At 34.8% G+C, this 19,100-nt stretch overlaps 1 protein-coding gene across 3 annotated transcripts in view; it reads left to right on the top strand.

Moving 5' to 3' along the window:
• CDC16 (cell division cycle 16) overlaps window positions 1-19,100 on the top strand; it is a 48,044-nt gene that overhangs the window by 9,838 nt on the left and 19,106 nt on the right. For all 3 annotated transcript variants that reach the window (XM_072621856.1, XM_072621855.1, XM_072621854.1), the window contains 4 exons: window positions 80-171; window positions 1,895-2,028; window positions 2,469-2,548; window positions 18,877-18,926. In XM_072621856.1, the coding sequence (XP_072477957.1) occupies window positions 80-171; window positions 1,895-2,028; window positions 2,469-2,548; window positions 18,877-18,926 (356 nt within the window). The remainder of the gene's footprint in view (window positions 1-79; window positions 172-1,894; window positions 2,029-2,468; window positions 2,549-18,876; window positions 18,927-19,100) is intronic.

Genomic DNA, 19,100 nt, shown 5'->3' with positions numbered 1-19,100 from the left:
ATTGTGAAGAATATTTTCTGATTGATAGATTTTTTTTCATCAATATTATAATTTTCACATTTTAAAACATTTTTCATAGAAAAAGAACTACTTGAATCTCTACCTCTTGGCAAGCAATGCACAGAAGAACAAGAATTGCTGCGTTTTCTTTTTGAGAATAAGTTAAAGAAGGTAAGTAAAAATTCCATGACCACAATGCTCACAGTTAGTTCTTGAGTGCTTCATTCTGCCTCCCTCTTTTCCAGGAGAATTGGATCTCTCTTTCATCTATTTCATACTCTAATCGTGGAATTAATAATCCTTTATCTCCAAGCATCCTTTCCACCCATGATTAAATTGTAGAAATGAAAATAGTAAGGAAGGTTTTTGTAGTACTTGGGAAATCATATTTTAACCCATTTATCAAAAAATAATAATTCAGAGCTGTATAAGGTACTCTGTTGGCTTAAAAATATGGATATTCCTGCCTAAATATTTATCTTCCTAAAATAGAGTTGTTTCTTTTTCCATATCCTTCCTATTCCTTATTAACAAACTATGAAATGACACCTTTGTGGATTTTTCTTGTGTGTAAATTACAGTGGGGAATTAATAAGGTATTTTTGAGTGCTGTATCTGTGTCTAAGGGGTTGCTTATTGTGTGGAAGGAATAGTTTATTAAATAAAATCATAGAATATTGCAGCTAAAAAGAACCTTACTGATTATTAATTTTTTTATTTCATATATGAGGAAATTAAAGCCCAGAGAGTTTATTACTTCCTCAAGGTCATGTAATACATTCTTAATGCTAGAAAAAAAGTGAATGCAGCTTCCAAAAGTTCTGTATTCCCAAGGAATATATTATTGAGTGCTCCCTATGTCTTTTGGTTAGTGATAGTATATGAAATTTATAAATTTTCAGTTCTTCAGTCCTGGAAAACCATATCTTCATTTTTGAGAGAAATTTTGCTGAGTTCTTGAATTTTCTTGTCCTGGAAAAGACTGGAAAATACAGTCTGCACATAGTGGGGAAAATTGCAATACTGTGATCATTACATTTATCCTGTTATTAAACTTTAAGCAAATGAGAAATAATAGACCCTCTAGTCTTAAGTTTAAAGCACCTTGTCTTGTCTTTTCTTTTGGCTCTCCGTTGAATTTGTGTGACCATAGCTAGTATTTGTCTGCATTATTTTATGAATAACACATGCTATATAGGTACACTTCACAAAGTCATGTTCTTATCAGTAAGAATGATGCTCATTACAGGCTGTGTTTTGAAAATCCGAGTTAAAAATGTTCAAAGGAAAGTATAAAACAACTGTAATATGTATCTGTCAATGGAAATGTGAAGGCCAAAGAGGTTGTGACGTAATTAGGTGACTTAAGTGGGTACAGCACTAGGCCTAGACTAGAGTCAGAAATATAACCTCAGATATTTTTTAGTTGTATGATCCTTGGTAAGCCATTTGACCTGTCTGCCTCAGTTTCCTCATCTGTAAAATGAGGATAATAAAGCACCTACCTCCCAGAGTTGTTGTGAAGATGAAATGAAATATTTGTAAAATTCTCGCTGTGGTTCCTAGTGCATAGTAGGCAATTAATAAATACTTGTTCTTTTCATCCACTCCTTTCTCCTTTTGATTAAATTAGCAAAATTACTGCTTCAAAAGAGCTTTGCTGGAAATACGGAATCTGCAAACTGGAAGGGACCTTGGAGACTACTTTGTGCCATGTTTCATTATTTGTTTAAATTTTTGTCAATATTTTTTGTCCAGGGTCTTTTATCCTTTCTCAACTGAAGTATCCGAATTACTGGGAGACTCAGATACCCCTAATTGAATACTTTAAAAACTTGGGCAATTTAATTTTATCATGTTCTCAATTTATATAAAAATATTTTCTGTGTTTCAGTATAATAAGCCTAGTGAAACTGTCATTCCTGAATCTGTAGATGGTCTGCAGGACAATCTGGATGTGGTAGTGTCTTTGGCAGAAAGACATTATTATAACTGTGACTTCAAAATGTGCTACAAGCTGACTTCGGTGTAAGTATCTACAGCCATTTCAAGCCATTTGTTCTGTTAAGGCCCTTTCTTTGGCTTCCTCTCATTTGGTCATTTGTTTAGTGAATCTTCGCTACATAGCACTCTCCTGAAGTATGAAGGAATAAGTTCAGATATGAAGATGTTATTTAAACTTTAAATAGATTAGGTCAGTACCTTAGTTCTGCTGATTTAAAATATTAGCACTTCACAATCATATTCATTCATATTTCTCAAATACCCAGATTTTTTATTAATTGGTCTTCCCATGTTTGCCCTAATTATACAAACTATTTAGTGAAATTAATTGTTTGGACCTAGAGTTAAACTACAAATAAGTATAGTCACCCTAGTATGACTTGATAATATGTTAATGATAATTGGTTAAAATGAGTGTTTTATTCCACATCTGGGATAGTAATACATAGTACTTTGACTTTCAGAGTAATGGAAAAAGATCCTTTCCATGCAAATTGTTTACCTGTGCACATAGGGACTCTTGTGGAACTGAATAAAGCAAATGGTAAGAACTTTTGTTTTTAAACTAAAGTGATAATTAAAGTTGCATAAGGTTTTATAGTGTGGGAAGGGGAAGAAAAGAGAGATTTATAATCTATTAGTCTTTTAAAGTCATAAGATTTCCTTATATCCTAAAACTCAGTCATGTAAACAAACCTGTAGGTAACTGAGTGTTTTGGTAGCAAAAAATATAAGGAAAAATGAAGAAAATGGTATTATAAATTAAAAATAGCTTAATTTTTTTAAAAAAGAAAAAAATATTTAAAATAGCATAATTGAAGACAAAATGGTTAATTCATCTTTCGTGCAACTGGGTTTCAGCGTGCTAGATGGAATACTTTGTTCCTGATTTTCCTTCTTCCAGTCATAAAGACCATACATTTCAACAATATAATCATATTTGAGTTGGAAGGGACCTCAGGTTATCTTAGTTCAACCAATATCTGAGCAGGAATGTTCTTTGTAACATCTCAAACATCCAGCCTCTACCTGAAGAATTCCAGTAATAGCAATATTTATTTTTTTCCAATTACATATAAAAATACCTCTTAACATTCTTTTTTTAGAATTTTGAGTTCCAAATTCTCTCACTCTCTCCTCCCTTCCTGCCTCCCTGACATGGCAAACAGTTTGATAAAGGTTATACATATGCAGTCATGCAACATGTTTCTGTATTAGTCATGAGTTCTAAAGGAAAATACAGACAAAAACAAAGTAAAAAATAGTATGCTTTGATCTGCATTCAGATTCTTCTTTCTCTAGAGGTGATTAACATTTTTCATCTTAAGTCCTCTGGAATTGACTTGGGTCATTGTATCGATGAGAATAAGTTATTCACAGTTGTTCATCATACAGTATTGCTGTTATTGTGTCCAGTGTTCTGGTTTTGCTCACTCAAGTAAGGTCTTTACAGGTTTTTCAGAAAATATTCTACTCATAGCACATCTTATAGCACAATAATATTCCATCACAATCATGTACCACAATTTGTTTAGCTCTTCCCCAATCAGTGGGCATCTTCTCAGTTTCCAATTCTTGCTGCCACAGAAAAAACTATAAATATTTTTGTAATGTAGGTCCTTTTCCTTTTTTTTTCTTTTTTAATCTCTTTGGGATACAGACCTAGTAATGGTATTGCTGGATTAAAGAGTATGCACAATTGATTGTTCTTTGGGCATAATTCCAGATTGCTCTCCAGAATGGTTGTATCAGTTCTCAGTTCCACAAACAGTGCATTAAGTGTCACAGTTTTCCCATATCCCATCCCACATTTATCATTTTTCTCCTCTGTAATATTAGCCAATCTGATAGTTGTGGGATGGTATCTCAAAGTTGGTTTTATTTGTATTTCTCTAATCAGTAGTGATTTAGAGCATTTTTTCAAATGACTGTGGAGAGTTTTGATTTCTTCTTCTGAAAACTGCCTATTCGTAGTCTTTTGACCATTAATCAGTGGGAGAATGACTTTCATTCTTATAAATTCAACTCAGTTCTGTCTGTATTTGAGAAATGAAACCTTTATCAGAGAAACTTGCTATAAATTTTTTCCTGTTTCCTGTTTTCCTCCTAATTTTGGCTGCATTGGTTTTGTTTATGCAAAATCTTTTTAATTTTATGGAATCAGTATTATCCATTTTACTTTCCATAATGCTGTCTCTTTTAGTCATAAATTCTTCTTTATCCATAGATCTGATGGGTAAACTATTCCATACTCCCCTAATTTGTTCATGGTTTCTGCCAAGCTGCTTTCTAGTTTTCCCAGAACTCTTTTTGTCAGATAGCAAGTTCTTGTCATGAAAGCTAGTATCTTTGGGTTTATCAAACATTAGATTAATATGGTTATTATTTACTGTTTTGTATACTCAAATCTATTCCACTGATCCACCACTGTCTCTTAGCCAGTACCAGATTGTTTTGTTGATTACTATTTTGTAATACAAGTTGAGATCTGATACAGCTAGGCCACCTTACTTCACTTTTTTTTTTTTCATTAGTTATCTTGGTATTCTTAACCTTTTGTTCTTCCAGATGAATTTTGTTAATTATTTTTTCTAGCTCCATAAAATAATTTTTTGGTAGTTTGATTGGTATGACAGTAAATAAATTAATTTAGGTACAGTTGTCATTTTTATGTCATTTTATTGGCCAACCATGAGCAATTGATATTTTTCCAGTTCAGATCTTTATTGGTATGAAGGCAGTTTTCTAATTGTGTTCATACAGTTTCTGGATTTGTCTTGGTAGGTAAACTCCCAAGCATTTTATGTTATATTTTAAATGGAATTTCTATCTCTTGCTGCTGGACTTTGTTGGTAATGTATAGAAATACTGATGATTTATGTGAGTTTATTTTATATCCTGCAACTTTGCTGAAGTTGTTAATTATTTTGGCTAGTGTTAGAGTTGATTCTCTAGGAGTGTTCAAGTATATCATCATATCTGCAGTGAGTGATAGTTTTGTTTCCTCATTGTGAATTGTAATTCTGTTTCTTATTGCTATAGCTAACATTGCTACTGAATAGTAGTGATGATAATAGACATCCTTTCTTGATTCCTTATTTTATGTTGAGGGCTTCTAGCTTTTCCCTGTTATGAATAATGTTTGCTGATGGCTTTAGATAAACACTATTTATAATTTTCAGGAAAGCTCAATTTATTTCTATGCTTTCTATTGCTTTTAATAGGAATGAGTGTTGTATTGTATCAGAAGCTTTTTTTCATCTTTTGCGATAATCATGTGATTTCTGTTGTTTTTTTTATTGATATATTCAGTTATCCTGATAGTTTTACTAATACTGAACCAGCTCTGTATCCCTGGTATAAATCCCACCTAGTCATTTTATTTGATATTTTTGATAATTGCTGTAATCTCCTTACTAGTATTTTATTTAAAATTTTTTGCATCAGTATTTATTAGGGAAATTGAGCTATAGTTTCTTTCTCCATTTTTCCTCTCCCAGGTTTACATATCAGCATCATATTTGTTTCATAGAAGGAATTAGCTGGGACTCCTTTTCCTGTTTTTTCATATCATTTCTATGGTATTTGAATTAATTCTTGTTTACATGTGTGATAGAGTTCACTTGTGAATCTATCTGATCCTGAGCACTTTTTCTTTAAAGAACTCATTGATGACTTGATCACTTTCAGTTTCTAAGATGGAGTGTTTAAGTATTCTGTTTCCTATTCTGTTAATCTGGGCAATCTGTAATTTGTAAATATTCACCCATTTTACTTAGATTGTCAGATTTATTGGCATATAAGTGGGCAAAATAGCTCTAAATAATTGCTTTGGTTTCATCTTAACTATTGGTGATTTCATCTTTTTCACTTTTGATACTGGTAATTTAGTTTTGCTATTTTTAAAAAATTCAAATTGACCAATGAAAATTCTATTTTATTTTGTTGTTGTTTATAAAACCAGCTCCTAGTTTTATTTATTGTTTCAGTGGTTTTCTTACTTTCAGTTGTATTCATCTGTTCTTTGATTTTTCAGGATTTCCAATTTGGTGTTTAATTAAGAATTTTTAATTTGTTCTTTTGCTGGTTTGTTTTTTAGTTGCATGCCCAATTCATTTATCTTCTCTTTTTCTATCTTACTGATGTAAGCATTTAGAGATATAAACATTCCCCTAAGTACTGCTTTGTAAACAATTTAACCTAATTGAGTCCCTTATGATTTGTTTTTCCTGTTTACCTTTTTGTGCTTCTCTTGAGTCTTGTATTTAAAAATCAAATTATCTATTCAGCTTTGGTCTTTTTGTCAGGAATTTTTAAAAAGGCCTTTATTTCATTAAATATACATTCCTCTCTCCCCTCTTCTTCCCCCCCTACCCCCGAAGGATTATAATCAGTTTTGTTTGGTTGTAATCCTATTTCCTTTACCCTCTGGAATATCGTATTCCAAAATCTTTGAGCCTTTAATGTAGAAGCTACTAAATTCTGTATTATCCTGACTGGTTCTGCAATATTTGAATTCTTTCTTTCAGGCTGCTTGCAGTATTTTCTCCTTGACCTGGGAGCTCTGGAATTTGGCTATTATATTCCTGAGAGTTTTTATTTTGGCATTTTTTTTAGGAGGTAATCAGTGAATTCTTTCTATTTCTATTTTACCCTCTGGTTCCAGGACATTAGGGCAGATTTCCTTAGATAATTTTTTGCAATATGATTTCTAGGCTCTTTTTTTGATCATGGCTTTCAGGTAGTTCAGTAATTTCTTAATTATCTCTCTTCAATCTATTTTTCAGATCAGTTGTTTTTCCAATGAGATATATTTCACATTTTCTTCTATTTTTTCATTATTTTGATTTTGTTGTTGATGTCTCAATCATTAATTTCTACTTGCCCAATTCTCATTTTTAAGGAATTATTTTCTTCATTGAACTTTGTGCCTCCTTTTTCTTTTGGCCAATTTTGCTTTTTAGCAAGTTGTTTTCTTCAGTGAATTTTGTACAACTTTTTCCATTTTTTTGTTCTTCCTTTTCCAAGCTGTTGACTATTTGTCATGATTCTTTTGCATCACTCATTTCTTTTCCCAGTATTCCTCTACGTCTCCTATTTGGTTTTTTTTATTTTATTATTATTATTATTTTTAATGTTTTGCAATCACTGCCATAAAATTAAGTTTTTATCCCCCCCACACCTACCCTCCACTACCCCCCTCCCTCCCCACGACAGCATACAATTCTGTATAGGTTCTACATATACTTTCCTACTGAGTACGTTTTCACTATAGTCATGCTATGTAGTCGAACTCAAATAAATGGAAGAAATCATATAACAAATCAAAACATAATACACAAAAACACACACATACACACATGATCTGCTACATTCTGCAAATGACTTCCATATTTCTCTGAGTATGGAAGGCATTTTGCCTTAGAAAACCACCATTGGGATTTTTTTTTTTTAATAAGTTCTTGCGTTATTACGAAATTCCAAGTGTACCAGAAAAAACTCTCACACACTGTGGTTGTTGCTGTGCACAAAGTTCTCCTGGTTCTGCCCCTTTCACTCAGCATCAGATCATATAAGTCCTTCCAGGCCTCTCTGAAGTCTTCTTGTTCATCATTTCTTATGGCACAATAGTACTCCATTACATTCATATACCATAATTTATTCAGCCATTCCCCAGTTGATGGGCATCCCCTTGATTTCCAGTTTTTGGCTACCACAAAGAGAGCTGCTATAAATATTTTTGTACATGTGGGACCCCTTCCCATTTTTATGATTTCTTAGGGATACAGTCCTGGAAGCAGTATTGCTGGGTCAAAGGGTATGCACATTTTTGTAGCCCTTTGGGCATAGTTCCAAATTGCTCTACAGAATGGTTGGATCAGCTCACAGCTCCACCAACAATGAATTAGTGTTCCAGCTCTCCCACATCCTCTCCAGCATTTATCATTTTCTTGTTCTGTTGTGTTTGCCAATCTTATAGGTGTGATGTGGGTACTTCAGAGTTGTTTTGATTTGCATCTCTCTAATCAGTAGTGATTTAGAGCATTTTTTCATATGGTTGTAGATATCTTTAATTTCTTTTTCTGAAAATTGCCTTTCATATCCTTTGACCATTTATCAATTGGGGAATGACTTGTATAGTTATACATTTGAGTCAGTTCTCTATATATTCTAGAAATGAGGCATTTATCCCTGAGCTTAGCTGTAAAAATTCTTTCCCAATTTACTACATCCCTCCGAATTTTGGTTGCATTGGGTTTGGTTGTGCAAAAACTTTTCAGTTTAATATAATCAAAATTATCCATCTTGCCTTTCATAATGCTTTCTATCTCTTCTTTAGTAAAAAATTCTTCCCTTCTCCATAAATCTGATAAATACACTATTCCTTGCTCCTCCAGTTTATTCATGGTATCAATCTCCTATTTGGTTTTTAAAATCCTTTTTGAACTCTTCCACAAATTCTTTTTGGGCTTGTGTACAGTCCACATTTTTCTTTCAGAGTTTGCTTATAACTGTTTTGACATTGGTGTCCTTTTCTGACTTTGTATTTTGATCTTCTCTGTCTCCGTCGTAACATTCTATGGTCAGGTTCTTTTTTGTTGTTGTTGTTGTTTACTCATTTTTCCAGCCTTGGACGCTGCTCCTGGGGTAGAGGGGACTCTGTCCCAAACTTCAGATTTTTCATGCTACTATTTTCAGACCTAATTCTGGCATTGGTAAGCTTTCAGTTCTGTCAAGGTAGTATGATGTAAGCAGATATGTGGTCATTACTCTGGTCTCTGACAACCACAAGTACTGTTTTCCACCCTAGAATTGTGATTAAGCTCCCCACTCCCCTTCAGCTTTGAGCTACCCTGGGAGGAGTGCTCCTCCTACCCTCTGACTGTGACCCAGATGCCTGTATGAGGAATGCAACAATTCTGCACCTAGCACCAGCAAAGTATGTGTCCCATAATATCTTTCTGACGAGGTTTTTGGCACCCTTACCATCTATGGACTGAGAGCTCTGGAAGTTCTCCACTGATTCAGTTGCCCCCCAAAGCCTATGCTAGTTTTCTGGGGCTCAGCCTGCTACTGCTTTGCTGGTCCTCCACCTGCATTGGCCTGTACGGCATTCTTGCCCCGGTGAGACAGACCTTTCTTGTTGAACTTTTAAGATTTCTTGGTCTGGATAATTGTTTCATGCTATCCTTTTGTTGGTTCTGCCACTCGAATTCATTTAGAGGCATTATTTTAAAATTGTGTGGAGGGGAATTTAGAAGAGGTTAGGTTTGTCCCTGCCTTTCCTCTGCCATCTTGAAACTTACTGCTTAAAGCAATCCATTTCACTTTTAGACAGCTCTAATTTCTAGGACATTTTTTCTCATATTCAGAATTTACCCCTAAAACTTTTACTCATTCTGTTTTTACCTTTGGGGCAAAAAAAAATAGTAAATTTTTATATGACATTTGCTTTAAGTATTTGAAAATAAGTTTATGTTTTCCCTAAGTCTTATTTTCTCTTGGTGTCAGTAAGCACTTATATGGTGGTATTTCTATACCCGTCATGATATACTTCTATTTGTTGGTTCCCTTCCTCAAATATAGCTTTCAGATCTGAATACAGTTCTAGACATTGTCTGAAGAGGGAAGAATTCAGTGTTATCACATACTCAACGACATTCAATACTGTGTTTATGTTAATACAGCTTAAAATCATGTTGGTTTTTGTCTGCTCTATCACATTGATTTCTGTTAAGCTTGCAGACCCCCTAAAAATACTTGGATCTTTTTTGAATGAACTCAGGGAGTTGTGTCATTGTGTTATTGAAAGAGCAGTGAAATTGGGAAATAGAGTAACTGGATAGATACCTCAACTTTGCTGCTTACTGCCTTTGTGATCTTAGGCATATTATTTGACCTATATGGGTCTAAGTATTCTCACCTGTAACATGAAGGAGGAGTTGGACTAAATGACCAGAGGTCCATTCTAGTTCAAACAGTCTGATTCTCTTTTCTGTAGCCATACTTCCTCCACATCATTAGCATTCAGTTGAGTTTCTGGCCCCACATGTAAGACTTGACATTTATTTATCCTTTTTTAATTGCATTTTTATGTAGCTCAGATTCATCATTCTAGTATCTCAAAATCTTATTCAGTCGTGAGTCTGTAATGAAAGCTCAAGATGTTGAACTTTTTTCCCTTATAGCTTTAGAGACTTGAAAAGTCCTCCATTTATATAACTTCATTCAAGTCACTAATAAAAAGGTTGAACAGAACAGAGTCAAGGACCTAGACTGACATTGAACTATAAATCATTACTCTTTAGACCCTATAAGCCAAACTATTTAGAGACCACCAAACTATCCTGTCTTCTCTAGCCCATATCTCTCCATCATGTCCAAAAGAAGATTGTGAAATACTTTCTTAAATGACTTTTAAAAACCTAGTTTATAACATTTCCATGACCTGCCACGTAAGTGATTGATATTAGCCCCAACTTGGGAGTGGAAAAATGTTGGTGTTGCTTCTATTTTTCCTGAGAATGGCTTAAAGTAAAAGTTAACATTGACTGTTTTTAATTGGAAATCATAAGAGGAAATACTTAACATTATTTCTATATTTATGCCTGAAAATTGATTGAAGTATAAGTTAACTGTGGCTGTGGTGTTTTATTGGAAATAATGAATTATTTATAACTATTTGGTTAAAATTGTCAATTTTTGTAGTCAGGGAAATTATGTTATATCTTAATATATAGGTTCTATCTGCAAAAGACTAATATCCAGAAATAATCCACAGATGATATTTGATTTTAGACTGGTGCACTAAGAAGTATTTTTAAATAGGTCACCTAGGTGGCATTGTACATAGAGTGCCTTACTTGGAAGTTTGAATCATGCCTCAGACACTTAATAGCTGCATGATCCTAAGCAAGTTACTTAACAACTCTGAGTTTCAGTTTCATTATCTGTAAGATGGGGATACTAATAAGATCTGCCAGAAGCCTATGGGTGCCTAAGCAAAGAGACAGCTGCCAGCCAGCACCAGCCTTGCCACTCTTCAGTGTAGCCCTAGACAGACAGACAACTTCCAGAGGCCAGACTGCTTCAGTGTAGCTATGGGGAAATCCAAAAATATTCCTCCAGACCTCAGTATATCCCAGACACCACCGGTAGGACCCCAGCTTAGCACCAGGTAAACTACCAGGGCCTCTAGCCACTAGGACAAGAAGCCTGAGGCAGTGCCCCTTTTACCCTGGACACAGAGCTTAAATTTTTTTTAAAAAAGGAAAAAAGCTCCTCAAAAAAAAATGAGCGAAAGACAAACAAAAATAATCTGACCATAGAAAGTTATTATGGTGACTAGGAAGACCAAGACACAAACTGAGAAGAGGATAACAGTGTCCTAAAACCTCTGGGCAAAACCCCAAAGAAAAATGGGAAGGAGTCTCAAACCCAGAAAGAACTCAGGGAAGAGCTCAGAAAGGAGCTTAAAAACAAAAAAGGGGTAGGAAAAAAAATGGGAAAAAGAAATGAAAGTGATGCAAGAGAATTACGAAAAAAAGAGTCAACAGTTTAGAAAACTGCTTAAAAAGTACAATCAATCAAATGGAAAAAGAATTACAAAAATCCACTGAAGAAAACAACTCCTTAAATAGTTCGATTGGTCAAATGGAAAAGAAAGTACAAAAGCTAATTGAGGAAAGCAGCACCTTAAAAGGTAGACTTAAGCAAGTGGAAGCTAATGACTCTGAGAGATCAAGAATCAATCACATAAATTCAAAAGAATGAAAAAAAGGAAGAAAATGTAAAATAATAACTCATGAGAAAAACAGGTGACCTGGAAAATAGATCCAGAAGAGACAATCTCAGAATCATTGGACTACTTGAAAGCCATAATCAAAAGGATGACCAGGACAGCATCTTTCAAGAACTTATCACAGAACACTGCCCTGATATCTGATATCCTGGAACCAGTGGGCAAAATAGGCATTGAAAGAATCCACTGATCATCTCAGGAAAGAGATCCCAAAATAAAAACCCCAAGGGATATTATAGCCAAATTTCAGAACTGGCATATCAAGAAAAATATAATACAAATGGCCAAAAAGAAGCAATTCAGGTGTCGGAGAGTCCCAGTCAGGATCACACAGAACTTGGGAGCTGCTACATGAACGGATCAGAGGTCATGGAACATGACATTCCAGTGGACAAAGGAGCTAGGACTTCAACCAAGAATTTATTTACCCAGCAAAATTAAGCATAATACATCAAGGGAAAAATGGTCATTCAGCAAAATAGAAGAATTTCAAATCTTCATAAGGAGAACACAAGAACTAAACCCAAAAGTTGACCTCCCATATGAAGACCCAAGAGAAGCATAAACAGGTAAAAAGCGAAAAGAAAACATAAGGGATGCAATACAGCTAAATTATTTACATCCCTATACAGGAAGAGGATATTTTTAATTCTTAAAAATTGTATCACTGACAGTACAGATAGAAGGAATATATATAGACAGAAGGTCTGAATATAAGGTGAATTTGAGGGAGTGACATAAAAAAAATAATAGATGAGAAACGGGTGCAGAAGGAAGGGAGAGCTAGAATGGGGTAAATTATTTCACATGAAGAGGTGAGAAAGACCTATTACAATGGAGGGGAAAATGGGAAGGGTGGGCGAGGAGTATCACTTGAATCTTTCTTAGTATTGGTTCAAAGAGGGAATAATATACACAATCAGTTGGATATGGAAATCTATTTTACTTGACAAGGAAGTAGGAGAGGGAGGAGATTAAGTAAAGGGAGAGATTAGGTAGGGAGACTGACAAAAGAGAAGACAGACCTGGGGAGGTGGTAGACAGAAGCAAAACACTATCAGGGAGGGAAAGGGTGAAAGGAGCGAGGACAAACAGGAGGAAAAAATAGAATGGAGGCAAATACATAGTAATTGTAACTGTGAATGGAATGAGCTCTCCCATAAAATGTAAGCAAGTAGCAGAGTGGATTAAAAACCAGAATCCTACAATATATTGTTTACAAGAAACACATTTGAAGCAGAGAGGCACACACAGTGTAAAGGAGCTAGAGCAGAATCTATTATACTTCAGCTGAAATAAAAAAAAAGCAGGGGTAGCAATCCTGATCTAGACATAGATCTAATTAAAAGAGATAAGGAAGGAAACTACACATCTTGCTAAAAGGTACCATAGACCATGAAGCAACAAAATTAGAAGAGCAGGGAATAGTCTACCTGTTAGATCTATGGTGAGGGGAAGAATTCATGACCAAACAAGAGATAGAGAACATTATGAAATGTATAATAGATAATTTTGACCATATTAAATTGAAAAGCTTTTGTACAAACAAGACTAATACAACAAAACTCAGCAAAAAACTGGGAAACAATATTTACAGAAAGTGAATCTGATAAAGGTCTCATTTCTCAAATATATAGAAAATAGAGTCAAATTTATGAAAATGCAAGCCATTCCCAAATTGATGAATGGCCAAAGGAGGGAGGTGGACTGGAAAGGCGCATATACTCTAATGCTTCCCCCACAGTCTACAAAATACCTGTAAAAAATGATTCTCAACAAATTCTAGAGCAGAAGCCACAGAATGATGGAGTGAAAGAGATTTCCAACCAGAGGTAACCTGGAAGGCCAACAGGGGAAAGGTCTGTCCCATGGGATGCTGACCTGAGCGGAGCCCAGCTCTGGCCACATAGCATGGGGAGGGACAAGACTGGAAGAGGCCATCTGGACAGAATCCCCAGCAGGGAGGGTCCCAGATCCCTCAACCCACAAGCAACAAAGAAAACTTCAAAGGTCAGTGTGGGAGGGCCTTCCCAGCTGAGTGAGAGGGGAGCAGGGTCCCCCCAGTACTGGCCCCAGGTGGTGGCAGAGGCAGCGGTAGCAGCAGGCAGCAATGGTGGTAGCAGAAGCAGCCTGAGTACATTGTCCAAACAGCTCAGCTTAAAGCATCTGGGGGAATTGAGCAGCTGATCTGAACCTCAGTCCTAAGCATGATCGCAGTGAGGGGGGTAGCACTAGGACCTTCCTCTTGACAAAGGATTCAGAAATCAAATAACTGGCTGGGAAAATGCCCAAAAAAGGGGGAAAAAATAAGACCATAGAAGGTTACTTTCTTGGTGAACAGGTATCTCCTTCCATCCTTTTAGATGAGGAAGAACAATGGATACTATCAGAGAAAGTCAAGGCTTCTGCCTCCAGTACCTCCAAAATGAATATGAAATGGGCTCAGGCCATAGAAGAGCTTGAAAAACAAGTCAGCAGCTTGCTAAAGGAGAACCAAAAAAATGTTGAGGAAAATAACACCTTTAAAAATAGGCTAACTCAAGTGGAAAAAGAGGTCCAAAAAACCAGTGAGGAGAAGCAGGCTTTAAAAAGCAGAATTAGCCAAATGGAAAAGGAGGTTCAAAAGCTCACTGAACAAAATAATTCTTCAAAAATGAGAGTGGAGTTCAGGGAAACTGATTACTATACAATAAACCAAGGAGTTACAAAACAAAACCAAAAGATTGAAAAAATAGAAAATAATGTGAAACATCTCATTGGAAAAACAGCTGACCAGGAAAATAGACCCAGCAGAGACAATTTAAAAATTATGAGACTGCCTGAAAGCCATGATCAAAAAGAGTCTAGACGTTATCTTCGATGAAATTATCAAGGAAAACGGCCCTGATGTTCTAGAAGCAGAGGGCAAAATAAATATTGAAAGAATCCACCGATCACCTTCTGAAAGAGACCCGAAGAGAGAAATTCCTAGGAATATTGTGGCGAAATTTCAGAGTTCCCGGGTCATGGAGAAAATATTGCAAGCAACTAGAAAGAAACAATTGGAGTAGTGTGGAAACATAATCAGGACAACATAGGATCTGGCAGCTTCTACATTAAGGGATTGAAGGACTTGGAATAGGATATTCCAGAAGCAAAAGAACTGGGATTAAAACCAAGAATCACCTACCCAGCAAAACTGAGTATAACACTTCAAGGGAAAAAATGGTCGTTCAATGATACAGAGGACTTTCAAGCATTCATGATAAAAAGATCAGAACTGAATAGAAAATTTGACTTTCAAACACAAGAATCAAGAGAAGCATGAAAAGGTAAACAGGAAAGAGAAATCATAAAGAATTTTCTAAAGCTGAACTGTTTACATTCCTACATGGAAAAATATTTGTAACTCTTGAGACTTTTCTCAGTATTTAGGTAGGTGGAGGGATTATACACACACACATAGATATATAGACAGAGTACAGGTTGAGTTGAATCAGAAGAGATGATAGCCATAAAAAAATAAAATTAAGGGCTGGGAGAGAAAAATATTGAGAGGAGAAAGGGAGAAATGGAATGGGGCAGACTATCACTCATAAAAGAGATAAGAAAAATCTTTTCAGTGGAAGAGAAAAGGGAGAGGAGGTGAGAGGGGAAAAGTGAAGCTTACTTTCTTCACATATGACTTAATGAGGAAATAACATGCTCACTAAATTTGGTATGAAAATCTCTCTTACACTACAGGAAAGTAGGGGAAAAGGGGAGAAGTGGGGTGAGGAGGATGATAGAAGGGAGGGCAAATGGGAGAAGGGAGTAACTATAAATAAACACTTTTGGGAAGGGACAAGGTCATATGAGAGAATAGAAAAAAAAAGGAACAGGGTAGGATAGAGGGCAATATAGTTAGTCTTATACAACATGACTATTATGGAAGTCTTTTGCAAAACAACACACATATAGCCTGTACTGAATTGCTGCCTTCTCAGAGGGGATAGGTAGGGAGGGACAGAAGTTGGAATTCAAAGTATTAGAAACAAATGTTGAGAATTATTATTGCATATAACTGGGAAATAAGAAATACAGGTAATGGGGTGTAGAAATTTATCTTGCCCTATAAGAAAGGAGAGAAAATGGGATAAGGGAAGGGTGGGGTGTGATAGAAGGGAGGGCACATTGAGGGAAGGGATAATCAGAATGCAAGGTGTTATGGGGTGGGGAGAGATGGGGAGAAAAATTGGAACTCAGAATTTTGTGGAAATGAATACCGATATCCAAAAATAAATAAATAAAACTTAAAAAAAAAATGGTCAAAGGATATGAACAGTTTTCCAATGAAAAAATCAAAGATATCTATAGGCATCTGAAGAAGTGCTCCAAATCATTTTTGATTAAAGAAATACAAATTAAAACAACTCTGAAATACCACCTCCCACCAATTACATTGACTGATATGGCAAAAAAGAAAAATGATACATGTTGGAGAGGATATGGGAAAACTGGAACACTAATGCATTGTTGGTGGAGTTGTCAACTGATCCAACCATTCTAGAAAGCAATTTGGAACTATGTCCAAAAGGCAACTAAACTGTGCGTACGTTTTGATCCAACTATACAACGACTAGGTCTATCCCAAAGAAATAATAAAAAAGATGAAAGGATCCATATATGCAAAGATATTTATGGCAGTCCTATTTGTTGTGGCAGAATATTGGAAACTAAGGGAATGCCCACCAGTTGAGGAGTGACTGAATAAACTGTGTTATGTGAATGTAATGGAATACTGTTGTGCAAAAGATGATAAATAGCCAGATTTCAGAAAAACCTGGAAAGACTTGTACAAACTGATGCGAAGTGAAATGAGCATAACCAGGGAAACATTGTACACAGTATCAGTAAAATTCTGTGATGATCAGCTATGAAGGACTCAGCTCTTCTCAGCAACACAATGATCCAAGACCGGTACGAAGGACATAAGAAGGAAAATTCTGTCCACATCCAGATGTCCATAACTGATGGACTCTGAATACAGACCAAAGCATATTTCTTTCACTTACTTTATTCCTTCTTGTGTTTTGTTTTCCTTTTGATCTGTTTCTTCTTCCACAACTGTGATGAATATGGAAATATGTTTTACGTGATAAAACATGTATACACTATATCATACTGCCTATCATTTTCGGAACAGGGGTGAGGAGGAAGGGAGAAAAATTTGGAACTCAAAATCTTGTAAAAATAATGCTAAAAATTTTCTTTATGTAATTGGGGGAAAAAGTAAAATACTATTTAAAGAAATAATAATAATAAAATCTGTCAAATGAAATAGCATTTAAATTGCTTTGCAAACTTTAAAGAGTTATGTCAGTCATTATTATATATTCCATGTAATCTAAATTTGTTATTACAAAAAGAATATGTATGAAACTCTAGGACAAAATAGTTCACCGTGAAATAGTCTTTGATTTTATGTCATCAAACTTGAAGGCCCATATTTATGAATATGATCCATAATCAATCAGTGTTTATTAAGTACCTTCTACATTCCAAGCATTGTAATAGGTCCTGAGGATTCTTGCATGAATGAAACAGTCTAAATTAATGCCTTTTATTTTATTTTTTTATTTGTTGTTTTATCCAGAACAGCAACCTTGCTTAGTAACTTCATAACATTTAAGTTAACTTCAGCATGAAGTGTCATGGCACATTTTCAATCCTTTAATCCAAGTCCCTCTCAAGATTCTTTGTTTGGTCTTGCTTTTTCTCATCTGATAATAATTAGTTCTTTTGGGTCTACAGTTTTTTGCTTTGTATTTTGTAAAAGAATTTTCATGTTACTTTCTGTTCCTAATACTTTTCCACTTTAACTTGGATTATTGTAATCCATTATTATCACAGTGGGTTTAACCTTCTCCCCTATTATTGGATATTTTAGTTGCTTCTACTTTTATATAATTGCTGTGAACATTTTTGAACAAATAATCCTTTGTTTTCATAACACTGTCAGGGTGTATTTCCAGCAGTGGAATATGAGGTGAAAGGATATCATTATTTTAGTAACTTTTACTTAGTGTTACTATTTTCTCCAGAAAGATTCTATGAGACTTTTATAAAGTGATTATTAACAGATTGTTTGCTGTTTTTGGAAATTGTTCATATCCCTTGACCATTTACGTATTGTGGACTAGAAATAAAACCATTGTCAACTATTATTTTATAACAGTTTTTTATGTATTTTGGACCACAAATTTTTAATCCTGTAACATTTGCAATTAATATTTTTTCCCAGTCTGTTCTCTTTTTTAGAAAAGAGTGCCTTTTAATTGAGGAACTTTGTAATAACCCATTAAGCATAGTAAATTAGCTTGAATATGTGTCCATTACTATTTTCTTTAGGCAGTGATCATTTTATCCTTTTTACAAACTGCCTTGAAGGAATTTCTACATTTTGTAGGTAAATGCAGAGCATAACTAGAAGGACTGAGACTTTCTACTTTAATAAAGTAGAGTTTTGTTTCTCATAAAAAAAGATGTATCTTATTTGTACAAATATGGGCCATGTTTCTCTTCTTAACTTCCTTTAAAAAGAAAAAAACTAAGTTCTTTGATTGGCTTTTGTCTTTCCTATCTCTTTACTCCTGTGGCAGGAGCTAGGGATTGAATTTGGAATTTTCATACTAAACTTTTCTTGGCACAGTGTTTGAAATATAGTAGGTACTTAACAAATGCTTTGTGGATTGGTTATTCTCTGCCCATATTCTGGTCTTTTAATTTGCCCATGGTGAATTGCTACAATCATCAAGTCTTGGGGCCCTTCCTCTCCACCTAGGGTGAAGCAATTCCAGCCTGCAAGTAAATCTACCTTCCTACCCTCAAATCATCCAACTTTATCTTTTTAATAAGGTATTTAATTATTTGTAATTATTTATCATTCTAAGCTTATGTAATTTTTCCTTTTAATGAGATCTTATTTTAGAGAATGGCCTATATTTGTACCAATATGGTATTTTAATATGAAGTATGTTTAATGATAAGGGGAAAAATACTTAAAATATATTAATATTTGACATGAATAATTTTCTTTTTTTTCTATACAGAGCTTTTCTATCTCTCTCATAAATTGGTGGATTTATACCCTAGTAATCCTGTAAGTTATTTATGTGTGTCTACAATTTTTACAGTTGAAATATACTCAAATTTTATAGCAAAGTTAGAAAAGGTTAAATTCATAATTGAACAGGTGGTAATTCTTTTGGAATAAAGATTTGAGCAAGATTCTCTCATTTCCTAACTACTCATTGGCTTTAAATTAAACCTTTAG

This window comes from Notamacropus eugenii, chromosome 6, assembly GCF_028372415.1.
Source record: "Notamacropus eugenii isolate mMacEug1 chromosome 6, mMacEug1.pri_v2, whole genome shotgun sequence".
In the NCBI taxonomy this organism is placed as follows: domain Eukaryota; kingdom Metazoa; phylum Chordata; class Mammalia; order Diprotodontia; family Macropodidae; genus Notamacropus; species Notamacropus eugenii.
Note: the sequence above shows the minus strand (reverse complement) of the source record. Positions and strands in the feature narration are given on the sequence as shown.